Below are 15,318 nucleotides of genomic sequence, written 5' to 3'. Positions count from 1 at the left end.
TGGACTTGTGCTGTGCCACATTGACATGGCAACAAGTTCCTAACGAGCATGCAACCAAGAGTCCTTCTTGCCTTGGACGACGAATCCTTTGCTACATAGAATGGCTCGCTACGTTCCACCACATCGGCGGAATGCTGCCGCTGTAGCGATCCCACATGTTGCACCGTCCGTTGAGCCACCACAACTCAACAAAGTCATTCCAGCGGATCTGGACTTCTTTCACCTTCACCTTTACAATTCCTCCCTGCTCTTGCGCTCCCTTCACAACCTCAAAGACGAGTTCGAGAATGATCCCAATGTGGAAAGAATGTTTGTATCGAATCGGGCGCACTCGGCTAACGTGACGGCAGCGACAACACCGAAAGAGTCCGGGCCTGCTGTGTCGTCGTCCCACTTTGCCAACCAGTTTCGGGGAGCTATGGACGAAGTTGATAAGCAGACTGGAGGAAAGCTGAGAGGATGTGTGAAACATTTCCTTGACCTTGGGTCTGCTCCCGGTGGATTCTCGCGCTGGATCCTAGAAAATAATGACGACGCTGTTGGGATGGGCGTGACTTTACCGCTTGAAATGGGAGGATTGCCAATGGTTATGGAAGGTGTGCTGGGGGAAATGGACCGGTACACCTCACTATATAGAGACGTAACGGAGAAGCCTGAATCCATCCGTTTTGTCTCGCCTTGTCATACCGATCCACCGGATGTGGGATGTGACCTAGTCATTGCAGGCTCAATCTACAGGGATCACTCCACAGCCGACCCATCACGATTAGGACCACCCCCACTACAAGTTCGTTCGAGGCAACTCCTTTCATTCTCCCAACTACTAGCTGCTCTCACAAATCTTGGAGAAAATGGTACTTTGATCATTGTCTCAAACATGAAGCCCCAGCTGCAAAACCTTGAGATCCTATGCTTCCTCAATGACTTTTTCACGGAGCTCGTGCCAGTGAAACCCAAAGGTGTACATACTATTCGAAGCTCATATTACCTTGTCGCGCTAGGCTACAACCGGGAAAAATCTCTTCGAATGAATGTTCTTGGACGGTTATCCAGAGCGTTGGAGCGGATCCAGGCAGCAGATGAAGAAAAAGGTGTACAGGGTCTACTAGTGTTGGAAGGAACAGAAGCAAGCATTGTAGAGAAATGGGGTGACTATGCGCTCAAATTCTACCAACCGCTCTGGGAAAGTCAGTTGCATGCGCTGGAACGCAAGTTGGCACGACTAAGATCAGAACGAAATGGCGCTGGACGCTGGAAGAATGCACGAGGGTCAGGGTCTGGTGAGGGCGACAATGCTTGGCGCTTTTCTCGTGAAAGACCAAAACAGCAATGGGGGTGATGTAACAGCCAGCAATAATTTGTACATTTTGGATTATACATGTATTTTGGAGTTTGGGACATATGAATGGATTAATTGAGCCCAGACCTTACGATTCAAATGCCAAGATGGCGAGATGGGCATGTACCATGAGCTCAAAGGTCACTGACGTAATTTCCAGGGAATTGGCCAACTTTTCCCCTAAGTTTGCCCGTCCACCAGTCATTCGCATCCCCAGTTCGCTGGATAACTTCAATCTTGTCGTCTTTCTTAAAGGAGAGGTCTCCTTCTTCTACCCCTTCAAAATCATACAGTGCCAGAACGTAGATCGGGCGTGCACTACCTCCTGCTGCTGAGGGTGCAGGAGCGGCGAATGGATTAGGATACGCGGTAACTGCCGCCGCAACAGGGGCAGGTTTCGAGACAGAAGGAAAAGGACGGGCTGCGGTCTCTTCGTAGGGCGGCAATGCTTCGGTCGCACCTGCATCCGATGCCCCACCGATATCATGCCCAACAGGTGAATTCTCTGGTGACCCCCCGTATCCGGTATCTGTATCGCCGCCATCCCCCTTCCTCAATGGTCGTTTCAACAAAGATAGCTGCGATAGCATTTCCATCATGCGATCGTACTGCGCCGCAAATCCGTCTTGTGCGGAGATGGACATGTTGAAGTGCTGGCTGCAGAGCTGCTGGAAGCAATCATACAGTGTCTGCACAACCTTGAGTTCGTACCAATATAATGATTGGAAGCATGGGTCAATGAAGGCGACACGATATCCCAGAAAGACCGGCAGCTGTTGCTTCAGGAGATTGTTGACATTGTTGAATTCGCGCGTAGACTGGTCTAGAGACGTTTCCAAACTTCCAAGCTTCTTCTCATCTGAGACATTTCGGTCTTGTTTTGCAGCGAGTTTCTTTACAGAGTCTTGATGCCGGTCATAGTCCACAAGCTTCCGAGCACGCTTCTCCATGAGTCGCTTGACATTATTGATCATTGTAATGTAGTCATTAGTTGGAGCGACAACTTGGCGTTCAATTACTTCTAGGTCTGGAAGAAGTTGTTCACGAGCAGTTCGCATTGCCGATGCGAATGCCTCGGCGGCGGCCAGAGCTTTGGCATGTTGAGGATTGGTTACCTGCTGTTGCACCAGACGGAGTTAGTAACTCGTCGTCTTTAACCGTCGGCTCTTGTCAACACATGCACTCACCCCCTTTGCAGGAGAAGGCGGTTGATAGTCTTCAGTCGCTGCGCCTTCAATGGTCGGGCGACTTGGTGAAGTTGCAGTGACAGGTTGGTAAACCTCCATTAGCGTCTCAGCGAATTTCGCCTGGTGAGCCAACATGGCTGACAGCGAATCTTTGAACTTTTTTGCCTCATCCGATAGTCTTACTGCCAGAATTTCCAAATGCTTAAACTGCTGTTCCAGTTCGTGGTATTCTTGGTCGACAGTCTCGCTGGCGTAACCTGTGCGTTGTGCCAGCCGGGTGGGCAGACGAGTGACCGCCTTTTGGAAGCCTTTCCAGCTCATTGTCTACAAGTAGCTCAATGTGAGGCTGATTGCATCAAACTAAACAGCAAAACGTATTCAGTGAACGGAATGTGGATTATGCGATTGCAATCTCGTCTTGATGTTGAACAGGGCAAACGTGGCAATGCCAAAAATGCATGATGGAAGTCGATTACGTAGTTAACGCGGACAGTGTCGCGAACCCCCAAGACTGTCGCTGCTTGGTATGCGAAATCATCATTATTCTGCTCAAAATTGTTGATATCTTTCAAAGATCGGCTTTGTCTTGAGTGGTCGTAGGGATTGGTGAAAGAGGGGGTCCAGTAGTGGCTACAGAGTTTCAATGACACTCCTTTTCTGAAATATCATTTGGGAGACTTGATGTGACGGATGGTACTGTTTAGACAAAAGCACAGTATTGCTGATGTGCTTCGATTACTACCTAGTGCAAAGAGCAATGAGAGACTAATACTGCTGTGTTGACGTTGGATGAACCTTGCCAAACCACAATTCATCTTGATATAAGATAGCGGCACCAGTTGCAAATGCTAATACTACTATTTTGCTACGATCACAGATATATGTTGATGGTTTTTCTACGCATATTATCCAGTCTAATTCTGATTTACCTTAATATCTGAACATCCTCCGACTAAAGAGCTTGGGAATCAAAAAGGTCTAGTAGGATTTCTCTCGTGGTAGTGGGCTTAGTTACCCAGTTGACCAACCGTTATGTATCGCATGTGTCATTATTCCTAGTAGTAGTGCACTATTTGTATAGTTAGCTAGTTAGCTTTTCTGGCCTGGTTGTCGCCAGGCTCAGTGGGTCAATCCACACTGGTGTATTGTGTGTTATTGCCAATACACTAAGGGTATGCTCGATTGAAAACAATCCTTCACGTTCAAAGGAAAAGGGTGCGCATATGGACCAAATTAGAGACAACGAACAGCTGTCAGTCAGACCTGCTCCTCCCGACTTTCCTCTCCCTCTCCCAGAAGTGATTCCCTCTGGGAACGTTCGCTATCCCTCCTCCGCCTGACCAGCGGCCTAAAGGCATGTACAGCAACTACAACTCCCATCACCAACGCTGAATATTTGACGAATTTCGATTTCTGTCCAGCTGAAACGGCAAAGAGTGCCCAAGCAATGGTGAAGGCACCCGGAAGGTCACCACGTTCCTTTTTTGTTTCGGTGTAGGCTACAGCTGTCGTCGTCATCTGAAAGAGGGCGAAGAAGACGAGAATTTTTTGCAAGATGGACGGATGGCGAGGTTCCGCCGCCCGGGCAATAATGGCGAAGATGTTGATCCATATGACAAAGACTAACCAACCATGATAAAGGGAGATTGGAGCATATGCAAAGAGGTATTCTGTCCACGTACGAGGGCCTTGCAAGCGATGGAGATTGGTATAGATTATAGTGACGGCTGCCGAAGCGAACAGGAGCACAATCAGTGCCAGCACCAAATGACCAGATTCCTGCACGATAGACCATCATTAAGCAATCGGTTCGAGTTCAGACAAGCGCCTGTCAGGGAAAACGTACCCAAAAATGATGCCAGACAGCCCCGCACAGACTGGCAATGATAAACCAGCTCCCGTATGCATCAATGACTACATCGTCCGTTTCGGGGAACCATTGCCAAATCACAAACCCTCCAAATAACAAGTAAATCACAGCCCATATTGCAAACGCCCATGGTGCGGGGGTGAGATAAGTTGGATATTTTCCGTATCCATAACTTGGGTCCGGTCCAATGACATTGTAGAGCGAGGACGAGACAAAAAAGACGTAGACCAAAAGATTGAACGAGCGAAGGAGCAGTGGGTGAGTCATTTGTTCTGTATTAACTACAAGCTGCATCAAATATTGGAGAGCGATACGACAACATCCTGAACAACAGGACCAAATAGCTGTATCTTTTGACAGTTTTCAATCGAGTTTCTCTTTACGTACCCAAATTGAACGCAATTTGGAGTCACGTTCAAATCCCCTTCTCCACTCAGAACCCCGAGCGAGGACACCTATGACAAGCGCCCCTTTCCTCCTGCATGTGGACATTTTCAACTTTATACTTTTAGAACACTGTGCCGATCGCAACCCCGCTCTTCTAGATTCGGCTGCAGTATCCACCACGGACGCCACGATAGTTGTTAGGTGGCCTGCCTACTCTTCCCTTTTGACCAATATGAGTTCCATAGCAGATTTCAAACAGCCTCCATTCTGAATGTGAAATGCATTTGTTTTCTACTCGAACTCCAACCTCGTAGCATGCGACTGGACGCATATAGCCAGGTCCTCCTACTTTACAATGCCTACGGAGCGAGTTGGCATCCAGACCGTATTGGCACCTACCATGTCCACCTCTTGTAGGGAATCCCCAAGGAGGAAGCCTACTCAAAACGAGTCGGGCACTCAAAGGAATTTGTTAACAAGATGAGATTCCCAAAAACGCAAAAAGCAGTTGAAACCAATCAGAAACTCTAATGTCCCCAAAAAGCCGCCAAATGTGACTATGCCACCATACCACACCCTATTTTCGTGACTGTGCCATGCACTATGAAACATGAGAAGCGAATTTCTCGCCATTGCCAGCATGCAAAAGCGGCCAACTTTCTCAAGTTTTGGGCGCCGAGGTGGGGGGGGGGGGGGGGGGGGGGGGGTTTGGGGAACTCGCCGTGGGTGGGGAGCCAGGTGGGAGACTGGGGCTGTTTTTCATTCCTCATCTGGATTCCTACCGTTCTTGATTTTACCTCCATGCCCATTTCATTTTTACTGCGACACTGCGATTTGCATCGAGGACGAGACGTATAATATTCGCATTTAAATCTTTTTATTTGGTTCCCCAATGCGGTGGCGGGGAGCAAGGCGAGGGAGAAAAGTGACCCTGCTTGTGGGCCTTTTGTGGTGCACGTTCGCCCTCCTCCTGTTCTGTGAAGCCATTGCAGCAGCGCCAGCTCCACAGAAGAACCCTGCCGCACCGTCCAAGGCAGCCCCACCCGCGAAGAAGGATGCTGCACCGTCCAAGGCAGCCCCACCTGCGAAGAAGGATGCTGCACCGTCCAAGGCAGCCCCACCTGCGAAGAAAGATGCTGCACCGTCCAAGGCAGCCCCACCTGCGAAGAAGGATGCTGCACCGTCCAAGGCAGCCCCACCTGCGAAGAAAGATGCTGCACCGTCCAAGGCAGACCGACCTGCGAAAAAAGCTACTGAACCAGCGCCGAAAGCTGCGGCCCCGAAGGGAACCCAAGTGGCAAAAGCTCCAACGGCAGCGACTCCGGAGGCGCCTCCAAACAAAAAGAAGTCCGCTCCAAATGTGGTCGGGACGACAAACAAACAGAGAGTGGCCGCCCCGCCTTCTGATGGTGCCGCGAAGACTCCGGCGGCGCCTGCAAACAAGCAGAAAGCGACTGCCGCGCCTTCGGATGCTGCCGCGAAGGCTCCGGTAGCGACTCCAGCGGCGCCTCCAAACAAGCAGAAAGCGACCGCCACGCCTTCTGATGGTGCCGCGAAGACTCCGGCGGCGCCTGCAAACAAGCAGAAAGCGACTGCCACGCCTTCGGATGCTGCCGCGAAGGCTCCGGTAGCGACTCCAGCGGCGCCTCCAAACAAGCAGAAAGCGACCGCCACGCCTTCTGATGGTGCCGCGAAGACTCCGGCGGCGCCTCCAAACAAGCAGAAAGCGACCGCCACGCCTTCTGATGGTGCCGCGAAGACTCCAACAGCGACTCCAGCGGCTCCAACGGCGGCGACTGAAAATAAAAAGAAAACAGCACAACCCAAGAATACAAATACCGTGGGAAAAAACAAGGAACCTACTCCGACGCCGTCCCAGAGCACTGCTACTCCTTCTCAGACTCCTTCAGTCCCCGCTCCTACCCCAGTGACGCCGTCGTCACCCTCCCAAACCCCGGAGCCAACCACAGTACCGGTGCCGCCGGAAGCCCCGAAAACGTCCCCATCTGGTACAATTGAGCAGCCAATCCCATCTCAAAAGAAGCCAAGCGAGCAGAGCGAGTCGCCACCGGATTCTCCTTCTTCCACACCATCAGTACCACCTACCCCAGTGCCAACCGACCGCCAGCGACCAACTCCGACGGACTTGCCACCCACGGATCCCCCTGTGCCGGTGCCAGAACCAGTGCCAGCGCCTCCATCGCCCAAGCAAAATCCGGCTCCCGACCCTACTAGAGCCGTTCCACCCCAACCTCCAGCAAAGAAACGGGTCGGTGTCCTTAATCGCGTTGAAGCCCCGCCGACCGCCAAAGCAGGCTCTCCACCGCAACCTCCGCCAGCACCGTCGGAGCCGCTCGCACCAAGGCCGCAAGTACCCCCGCTCCCTTCATCACCCGTATCTGGCTCTGTTCCCGTTATTCAGCCTGCCGCTCCAGGAACCAATGGGGACTCGAGCAAGCCTCCCCCCTCTTCATCCAATGCTGAGCAACTAAGGAATGGTGACAAATCAAATACTGGAATGGTCGTCGGAATGTCGGTCGGTGTATCTTTCGTGGTTATAGGGGGTCTGGCGCTAGGGTATCGGATGAGACATGCAGAGCGCGAGAAATTGAACCTCAACACGCGCGGCTTGGACCCATCGGCCAGACATTGGGGCTCAGGTCCTCATGTGTTACCTGGTTCTGGGCCTGGAGTATTTGCTGCCATCAGAAATTGGGGCAAGAGTCCGGATGTGTTATCTGGTTCTGGGCCTGGAGGCCTTACCGCCATCAGAACTTGGGACCAAAGTCCGGAGGTGGTACCTAGCCCTAGCCCTGGAGTATTTGCTGCCATAAACTTTGAGCAGGTACGCACAAGTCTGGATGCATCGTGGAAGTCGAGTAGTTTACGCGGCACGTTGCCACGTGATATACCAACATCCGGAGGAACGGCGTCCCCTCAGATTGTGGCAATTGAACAGGGATTTGAAACTATGCCCTATCTCGGTTCTCCATCTTTGGAGGGTTCTCTTCAACGACGTAGTTCACTGTATTCGGCCGTCAAAAGGCCCGAGACCGTTACGGAATCTGCGAGTATGGCGCCGGCGTCAGCCGCTGCTCAGTTCGACCCACCCACGATACCGCTGCAGATTGTCCCGACATCACCACTGCGTTACTCTTTCCTCACGGACACAACGGAGTTGACTGAAGACCTCTTCCCGCCATCCGCCCGCCGCGACTCACGCTCTCCCCGGAACACATCAGTCGCATCTACCTCTCCCATCAACACTGTGAACCCAGATTCCTCCCTTATGCGATTCATCAATGAGGATCCTCTACCGCCGTCTCCCGGTGGTGTAGATGCGGCCGCTGCGATGGTAGCGGCAGCTGCGTCAAAAGCCGCATGTGAAGAGTCCGGGGGACAGGGTTCTCGAAATGACTCTTTTGCCGCGCCCCCATTAGCTGCGCGCCTCGTACATTCGTCCCGTGTGTTTTCGCTGAGCTCGGAGAGCCAATACACGACTGCGTCGTATGATATCTTCCGTGACTCTTTTGCAACAGTTGCATCTTCTGAGCGATCAATGTACGACACTATGAAGACAGAGCCAGGCGATAGTAAGGAGGTTGCAGACAAAGTTGTGGATGCTTACAAGAAAGCTTTCAGAAGAACATACGAGAGTACTGAGACTGTTGAGAGTGATGGAGAACCAGTTTTGAAATGGTTAGCTGGGGAGAGCTCACCTCGGCCAAGAGAATGATCAATGTGATCCTGTCTGGATATAACTGTACATAGGGCTGATGTTGTATGTAGTTAGCTGTAGCTAGTGTAGGAGCTCCTGCTGATGCATTTTTATGATACACTAGTCGGTATTTGTCAAGGGCGGTCGGACATCTTTTACATATCACCAATGTTATTTTTCATCGTTCATCTTGGTTTTGAAATCTTCAACTTGAAGTTTGCTGACGCGTCTAACGCCACAATCTGGCTCAGCTATGGCGGTGGCTTGGAGGGGGTTCAACTCTCTCGCAGCTTGCGACCTTTTTGATCCTTTTTGCCATCCCTCGACTGTTGAACATTTCCTCAACTGCACCTTTGCGCGTTACACGGCAATTGTCTTTCTTTCTGAATTATTCCAATCCTTTGTATTGCACGTAAAACCCTTGTCTTTATACAACAAGTATTCGCCATGGGGAAGTCATCAGAAGGCATCAAGGCTTATTACAAGAATAAGATCGAGGTGAGTGCGAAGGCCGCTTGTGCTCACTAGAGTAGGAGAACTTTGCATCTAGGGGACCTCAAATTAAGTGGTGTATGGCAACATCGGAGAGCATTTACGTCCTGCATTTAGTAGTGTGCGCGACCGTTCTCTAATGATTCTATGACGCGTTCTTTTCCCCCGCACAGGAGCTAGAGACCCGAGCCTCTGCCATGACGCAAAACCTTCGGCGTCTTGAGGCACAACGTAATCAACTGAATGCGAAAGTCCGTCTACTACGTGAGGAGCTCCAGCTTCTACAGGAACCAGGCTCCTATGTTGGTGAAGTCGTGAAATTGATGGGAAAGAAAAAGGTTCTCGTCAAGGTCCACCCGGAAGGAAAATACGTTGTGGACATCCATCCCTCGATTGATATTGCTCAATTAACTCCCACCGTTCGCGTTGCCCTTCGCCATGACAGTTATCAGCTTCACAAAATTTTGCCAAACAAGGTGGATCCACTGGTTAGCTTGATGATGGTCGAGAAGGTGCCGGATTCGACGTATGAGATGATTGGTGGTTTGACGAATCAGATTAAGGAGATTAAGGAGGTCATTGAGCTGCCCGTCAAGCATCCCGAATTGTTTGACTCGTTGGGTATCGCTCAGCCAAAAGGTGTCCTGCTGTACGGTCCCCCAGGAACGGGAAAAACGCTATTGGCAAGGGCTGTAGCACATCACACAGATTGTCGATTCATTCGTGTAAGTGGATCGGAGCTGGTGCAAAAGTACATTGGGGAGGGCAGTCGAATGGTGCGAGAGCTCTTTGTCATGGCGCGTGAGCACGCCCCATCGATCATCTTTATGGACGAAATTGACTCTATTGGATCAAGTCGTATTGAGTCTGGATCAGGTGGTGGAGACTCTGAAGTCCAACGTACAATGTTGGAGCTTCTGAACCAGCTGGACGGTTTCGAAGCGACTCAAAACATCAAAGTTATCATGGCCACCAACCGTATCGATATCTTGGACCCAGCCCTTCTTCGACCCGGTCGAATCGACAGAAAAATCGAGTTCCCTCCACCAAACGAAGAGGCGCGAACGGACATTTTGAAGATTCATAGTCGGAAGATGAACATGACGCGGGGAATTGATTTGAGGAAGATTGCGGAGAAGACATCTGGTGCAAGTGGGGCTGAGGTGAAGGGTATCTGTACAGAGGCGGGTATGTACGCTCTTAGGGAACGGCGTGTGCATGTTACACAGGAAGACTTTGAGATGGCTGTTGCAAAGGTTTGTTTTGATATTTGGCAATTCTTTTTATACTCGTTACTAACTTCAGTCGTAATCCACAGGTACTAAAGAAGGACTCGGAGCAAAACATGAGTATCAAGAAATTGTTCAAGTAGGAGGGCGCTGGGGACCGTACCATGTTGTTGATTGTGTACGTGTATTTGACGTGATATTGGAATGCCAAATCGTCGTGATTTCAGAGCTTTTAGACGTTTACATACGTACATACCTACTCAGGAGTACTTGACCATTGGAAACGATGATTAACAAGCATCAGCTTTTATCGAGATTGATGCTCTTTTCTGGTGATTTTTCAAAAGTCAGAATATATCTCTGCACTGGACTGTGACAACATTCACATGAACCCCAGATGTTGAAGAGTTCCAAAACGAGAATTATTGAGTAGGCTCTTGTCCGCATCTTGTTCGCAATTCGGCCGTTTTCTCTAATCGAATGGCCAAGTACGTTATGTACATTCCGATCTCCCAAGGTGCTATCCGCCCACGAATTTGACAAATACTCATAAGAAGTGAGAAAAAAAAAACCAAGTAGAGTAATATGATCTCCAAAACAACAACCCGCTCAAAAAAACAACTGGGAAGGGCTACTCGTTGGATGTTAGTTTCACCGTTACAATAATCAGGATATTTTATACAGAAGAGTTGGTAACTTGAACATGACCCATTTTGGATTTTTAGATAAATATAAGACGACTTTTTAGAATGTTTGCCTGGTCTACATGAGCACAAATGTTGATGAGCTGCGAACACATGAAAGGTTTGAACTTAACATCGTACGGCATAATGTGGAGACATGAACTCTTGCTCTATGCCGTCATGGAATTAGATAAAGACAAAGTGGAAAGTGAGCATCACTGTGCACCGGACGATTCCCTCAACGACCAGTGCGCTACCATGGTAGGGGAATCTATTTAAGGTTGGCATACCCCTAAATGAGGATCAAGGGAATAAATAAAATGCGAGATCCATGGATCTTACCATGTTTACGTATAAGCGTCGAATCTAAACCCATTGCATACTGTTCAACATTGAAGATTGTCAATAGCCATGAATGGCGAATCCGTCCAATGATTTTCCTTGAATCAGCCTTTAACATTCCTCAGAAAGCGCTCCTGGATTTTCATTTTCCCCGCAGAGTGTACACCCAGTGATTGAATATGACAGTGAAAACCGATATAAACTTAACCTGAAGGATAGTTCAATTTAGAAAATCAACTTTTGTAAGACGGACCCAAATGCTTAATGCAACGGAGAATTGATCAAGTCAGAAACGCGACAAAAGTAAACTCCTGTTCCGCCTTGAAGCTTGCAGCCATGTCGACGGGAATCGCCCCTCTACCAATAATAGATGTGACACCATTTGCAAACAATGCTTCATCCAATGAAGACAACGCACGAGAAAAGGCCTCGACGGTGGAGCAGCTGGCAGCGGCATGCGTTACCCATGGTGCATTCTACGTCAAAAGTGGTGGAATAGGGAACCTGACTCGCGAATTCCGGAAGGAGGTCTTCAACGCCGCTCAGGATTTCTTCAATTTACCTCAAGATATCAAAAACAAGATTCCAATTCGCTCTGGAGGATTTACACGTGGATATATCGGTTTAGGTTACCTTTTGTTCAAACTGTTTGAAAACGATATGCCGGCAGATCGTTGATGTGTTTTTCTTATCAGGTGCCGAGTCTGGTTCATCCGCACTGGAAGTTAAGGAAGCGTTCAGCTATGGGTATCCTTGGTCCTTGGACGTGGCCCCTACAAATAATCTCCAAGGTCCAAATGAATGGCCAGATACTTCGGATCTTGATTCAACGTGGCGGAAAACTTTGGAAACCTTCTATGCTGGAATGGTTCAAGTAGCCGAAGCTGTCACACGAGCGCTTTCCGTTGCGCTAGGAATGGACGAAGGCTATTTACCTTCTTTCTGTGCTGAAGGAGAAACAATCAGCCTCATGCGATTGTTTCACTACTTCCCAGACAAAACAACCGATCATATCACAGGACAGCGATCCCCTTCGGATAGGATAGGGTCAAGTCCACACACTGACTGGGGATTCTTGACACTCATTATGCAGCAAGACGGAGTAACAGGATTGCAAATCGCGGATGGAGAGGGCGGATGGACGGACGTGCCACCGATTCCAGGCACATTCTTAGTGAACGCAGGGGATTATTTATCCTTATTAACAAACGGGCGGGTGGTATCTCCACTTCATCGAGTAGTATCGTCTGATCAGGAGCGATTGTCGATGGTCTTCTTTTATTATCCTAGGTATGATGCACAAATCCCCCTGCTCACGGAGGACGGACCAGCGGCCAGAATTAGCTTGTTTATAGATCAGAGTCAGAACACACCTCGGGCCAACGATAACGAGAAAGAGAAGGAGCAGTTAGCTATTAGGGCAGAGGAAATTTCCAAGATGGCATTTGGGGACTACATATTCAGCAAATGGGGGCAGGTTTATCGGGGTAATTACTAGAAGGCCTTGTCCAAATATCGGTGCAGAGACGGCCGAAATTTGTCAGTTAGGGTATGTGAAAGTATGTGTATATAAAAAATATCATGTAAAACCAGAGCTCTGAAGGGTAACAGAATCCAGTCCACATCAAATTAATACAATGAAAGTCAAACATGTCTACCTAGCCTCTGCCATCTAATCCTCTAAAGCGGCCAGGAATGCGTTCTCGTGGAACAATTTTCCCTTCAAAATGTGAGTTTCTTCTCCAATGGTTACAGAAGCACTCGCATCCTCAAACCACTGGTAGACAAATGGTGCGGTAATGCAAGTCTGGATAAACTTGCGAACAAAGAACGGGAGCTCGCTGAGCAAGTCAATCTTATCCAAAAGGTGAGTAAGAGCCACCTTCATCTCGATTTTGACAGGACGGCCGTCCTTCGCCTCGCCCTCCCAGCGGTAGGATACTTCGGAGGGAACTTCATAACCGCTGAAGCTGTCGTAGGATTTATTAAGTAGCGTCGCAAAATTGTTGAGTGTCACCGCGACAATTTTATTGTCCAAGACCAATGCTCCCTCGCTACGAGCATCAAAGTCGTAACCATAACCACGACACAGTTCGTACTGGAATATCCAAAGGTAAATAATTAATAACACTCGTACATGTATATTGACACCCACCTGATACATCAACAACGCATCCTTCTCAGTTTGAAAGTTGGCAAAACTCCACCGTGCAGCGCATTGCGGTTTGCTTTGCAGAGCCTTTACATACAATCCAGTCCCCTCGATATCGTGCAGTTTACCGTCAACAATAACATTCCCGGTGACTCTTCCCTTGGGAATGAACTGCGCGGAAACATAACCCACTGATATGTCCGTGTGGTTGAATGGAACTTTCCCTTCGTTTACTTGACAGAAGCCGTCAACAGCCTCAAAGTTGAAATCGATCACCATCGCGGGGGCCGCGTTCAGTGTAACATGATAACTCTTTTTTGAAGCATCAAACTGCACAGACATGTTCTCGCAAGTGACAGATATACCATCCTCCGCTGGTCTGAACGAGCTGCCAGAGAGTGACGCGGTGTGCCGCTTCTTGGAGCCGTCTGCTCCATGATATGCTGCGGAAACCTGAACAGATGGGCTCCAGCTTTTATCCATCCAACGAATCAGTTACTTGCCAAGTGCGTGCTAATCTAAACTAAGCCTCACCTCATTGTTGAGTATGCGATCTGTTCAACTAGAAATTGAGTTGACTGCCAGTTTGCAGCAGACGAACGCAGATGCATACCTGAACCAGCACCATACCGCCCGCCTTTGGGTGAACATAGAATGTATTCGCCTCCGTGGCGCTGGGCTCTAGGACCCATTTGAGTTTCTCGAGCGGGACTTCTGTGGACTTTACAAGCGAGGCTGGGGGAACAGAACTGTCAGTCGCGTGGTTCTATGCGGTCCCACGGACCTCACTTTTCAAGACAACGACTCGTAGTAAGCGTACCCATAATTCAAGTCTATGGTGGGATGAAAGCAAAGTCAAGAAACCTGCCGTCGATGCAAATGGGAAAGCTGGGGAACAAACAACAGGCTATCCTCGGTGGTTTGGCCGCGGTCCGGATCGGATAATTCCTGCACGACATTTTTGGAAGCCGGATGCAACCAATTGCGCAGCAGACTCTCCTGGCTGGTCGGCAGGCTTTCCGCGAGATGCCCGTGGGCGATCTTGTTTTGTATGGTGGAAGGTCTCACTCAAATTGGCCTGTACAAGCTGGACTGGGCGACTGGTTAGGTTTCGCTTCATCGTTTAGTCGACCATCGCGGTCGTGAACTCCACTGTACGCGTTTCTTCTGCTAATTTCAACCCTGGTGACCGTTGACCATGGACAAGAACGATACACGCTCTGAGCAGGAAAACGTTCCCGCGACCAACGAGAGGACTGTTCCCGGTGGAGGTACTAAAAAACAAGCTACAGTGACATCTACCGCTCCTCTGAATGGGGGTCAAAGCCACCAAAACTATGCTCCCTGGGAGTACCGTGCTCCCCGCTTCAATCCAAGCTACCTCGGAGGACAGGCCCGTCCTTACTCTGCATATGCGCAGGATAACTATCAAAAATCAAACCAATACCATCCTACCCATGCCTATTCCGCTTCTTATGCCCCATCTTTGCGTGATAACGAATTGCCACCAAGAGTAATTAGTTCTTCACATGCTGATGTCCCCCGCCCATCCTACCCGTATGCATACCAGCATTACCAACAAAGTTATAACAGAGCACAATCACAGTCGTATCCAAATCCATTGCATCTACATAAGCCGAACTCACCGATCTGGAACAGAAAAGCTGATTCAGAATTACGACAAACCGGGGCATATGCCGGAATCCCACCTCCTGCATACAACCTACCTCCACCGCCCGCATTCTCGCAGAAGCTCTCCGGGACTTATGAAACACGCACTCCTAACATCATAACAGGCGATACAGAAAAGGATCTGCGCGACCTGCTTTCCAGTATTCCGGATGATGACGCGTCAATAGATAGCGAACATCAACACAGCTGAACTTACAATTAGCCTGCTACCGCATCAACTAAAAGGT

General features: G+C 49.4%; 8 protein-coding genes across 8 annotated transcripts; 5 read left to right on the top strand and 3 right to left on the bottom strand.

Moving 5' to 3' along the window:
- The first annotated feature begins 83 nt into the window (after positions 1 to 83).
- On the top strand, positions 84 to 1,426 carry SPPG_03159 (uncharacterized protein). Its single transcript, XM_016751435.1, has one exon. It carries the CDS (start codon positions 101 to 103, stop codon positions 1,337 to 1,339), a length of 1,239 nt encoding a protein of 412 aa, XP_016609386.1. The 5' UTR covers positions 84 to 100; the 3' UTR covers positions 1,340 to 1,426.
- On the bottom strand, positions 1,347 to 3,019 carry SPPG_03158 (uncharacterized protein). The gene is made up of 2 exons (XM_016751434.1): positions 2,527 to 3,019; positions 1,347 to 2,457 (listed from the first exon to the last, which is right to left on the bottom strand). The coding sequence occupies exons 1-2, from the start codon at positions 2,845 to 2,847 to the stop codon at positions 1,474 to 1,476; spliced, it is 1,305 nt and encodes a 434-aa protein (XP_016609385.1). The 5' UTR covers positions 2,848 to 3,019; the 3' UTR covers positions 1,347 to 1,473.
- Positions 3,020 to 3,783: 764 nt separating this feature from the next.
- SPPG_03157 (uncharacterized protein) lies at positions 3,784 to 5,290 on the bottom strand (the record flags this gene model as incomplete). Its single annotated transcript, XM_016751433.1, has 3 exons — positions 4,373 to 5,290; positions 4,209 to 4,305; positions 3,784 to 4,148 (listed from the first exon to the last, which is right to left on the bottom strand). Exons 1-3 carry the CDS (start codon positions 4,688 to 4,690, stop codon positions 3,784 to 3,786), a joined length of 780 nt encoding a protein of 259 aa, XP_016609384.1. The 5' UTR covers positions 4,691 to 5,290.
- A 189-nt stretch (positions 5,291 to 5,479) lies between these two features.
- Positions 5,480 to 8,695, top strand: SPPG_03156 (uncharacterized protein). Its single transcript, XM_016751432.1, has one exon. The coding sequence runs from the start codon at positions 5,676 to 5,678 to the stop codon at positions 8,517 to 8,519; it is 2,844 nt and encodes a 947-aa protein (XP_016609383.1). The 5' UTR covers positions 5,480 to 5,675; the 3' UTR covers positions 8,520 to 8,695.
- An 85-nt stretch (positions 8,696 to 8,780) lies between these two features.
- On the top strand, positions 8,781 to 10,665 carry SPPG_03155 (26S protease regulatory subunit 8). The gene is made up of 3 exons (XM_016751431.1): positions 8,781 to 8,999; positions 9,167 to 10,249; positions 10,312 to 10,665. Exons 1-3 carry the CDS (start codon positions 8,949 to 8,951, stop codon positions 10,363 to 10,365), a joined length of 1,188 nt encoding a protein of 395 aa, XP_016609382.1. The 5' UTR covers positions 8,781 to 8,948; the 3' UTR covers positions 10,366 to 10,665.
- Positions 10,666 to 11,317: 652 nt separating this feature from the next.
- Positions 11,318 to 12,900, top strand: SPPG_03154 (uncharacterized protein). The gene is made up of 2 exons (XM_016751430.1): positions 11,318 to 11,875; positions 11,943 to 12,900. Exons 1-2 carry the CDS (start codon positions 11,512 to 11,514, stop codon positions 12,743 to 12,745), a joined length of 1,167 nt encoding a protein of 388 aa, XP_016609381.1. The 5' UTR covers positions 11,318 to 11,511; the 3' UTR covers positions 12,746 to 12,900.
- SPPG_03153 (uncharacterized protein) lies at positions 12,750 to 14,412 on the bottom strand. Its single transcript, XM_016751429.1, has 5 exons — positions 14,220 to 14,412; positions 14,013 to 14,134; positions 13,934 to 13,953; positions 13,403 to 13,871; positions 12,750 to 13,345 (listed from the first exon to the last, which is right to left on the bottom strand). The coding sequence occupies exons 1-5, from the start codon at positions 14,221 to 14,223 to the stop codon at positions 12,920 to 12,922; spliced, it is 1,041 nt and encodes a 346-aa protein (XP_016609380.1). The 5' UTR covers positions 14,224 to 14,412; the 3' UTR covers positions 12,750 to 12,919.
- A 185-nt stretch (positions 14,413 to 14,597) lies between these two features.
- Positions 14,598 to 15,281, top strand: SPPG_03152 (uncharacterized protein; the record flags this gene model as incomplete). The annotated part of the gene is made up of 1 exon (XM_016751428.1): positions 14,598 to 15,281. The coding sequence occupies one exon, from the start codon at positions 14,598 to 14,600 to the stop codon at positions 15,279 to 15,281; it is 684 nt and encodes a 227-aa protein (XP_016609379.1).
- Positions 15,282 to 15,318: the final 37 nt, after the last annotated feature.

The sequence above is a fragment of the Spizellomyces punctatus genome (genome assembly GCF_000182565.1).
Source record: "Spizellomyces punctatus DAOM BR117 chromosome Unknown supercont1.5, whole genome shotgun sequence".
Lineage (NCBI taxonomy): Eukaryota > Fungi > Chytridiomycota > Chytridiomycetes > Spizellomycetales > Spizellomycetaceae > Spizellomyces > Spizellomyces punctatus.
Note: the sequence above shows the minus strand (reverse complement) of the source record. Positions and strands in the feature narration are given on the sequence as shown.

Bases quoted from the DNA above. Each gene is read 5' to 3' on its own strand.
- SPPG_03155 (XM_016751431.1), top strand. From the start codon at position 8,949: ATGGGGAAGTCATCAGAAGGCATCAAGGCTTATTACAAGAATAAGATC. The intron at 9,000-9,166 runs GTGAGTGCGAAG...TCCCCCGCACAG, and splicing joins ATTACAAGAATAAGATCGAG to GAGCTAGAGACCCGAGCCTC. The intron at 10,250-10,311 runs GTTTGTTTTGAT...CGTAATCCACAG, and splicing joins TTGAGATGGCTGTTGCAAAG to GTACTAAAGAAGGACTCGGA.
- SPPG_03154 (XM_016751430.1), top strand. From the start codon at position 11,512: ATGCAACGGAGAATTGATCAAGTCAGAAACGCGACAAAAGTAAACTCC. The intron at 11,876-11,942 runs GTTACCTTTTGT...TTTTCTTATCAG, and splicing joins ACGTGGATATATCGGTTTAG to GTGCCGAGTCTGGTTCATCC.
- SPPG_03156 (XM_016751432.1), top strand. From the start codon at position 5,676: ATGCGGTGGCGGGGAGCAAGGCGAGGGAGAAAAGTGACCCTGCTTGTG.
- SPPG_03153 (XM_016751429.1), bottom strand. The intron at 13,872-13,933 runs GTGAGGCTTAGT...GATGGATAAAAG, and splicing joins ATCGCATACTCAACAATGAG to CTGGAGCCCATCTGTTCAGG. The intron at 13,346-13,402 runs GTGGGTGTCAAT...TGGATATTCCAG, and splicing joins ATGCGTTGTTGATGTATCAG to TACGAACTGTGTCGTGGTTA.
- SPPG_03158 (XM_016751434.1), bottom strand. From the start codon at position 2,847: ATGAGCTGGAAAGGCTTCCAAAAGGCGGTCACTCGTCTGCCCACCCGG. The intron at 2,458-2,526 runs GTGAGTGCATGT...CTGGTGCAACAG, and splicing joins CGCCTTCTCCTGCAAAGGGG to CAGGTAACCAATCCTCAACA.
- SPPG_03159 (XM_016751435.1), top strand. From the start codon at position 101: ATGGCTCGCTACGTTCCACCACATCGGCGGAATGCTGCCGCTGTAGCG.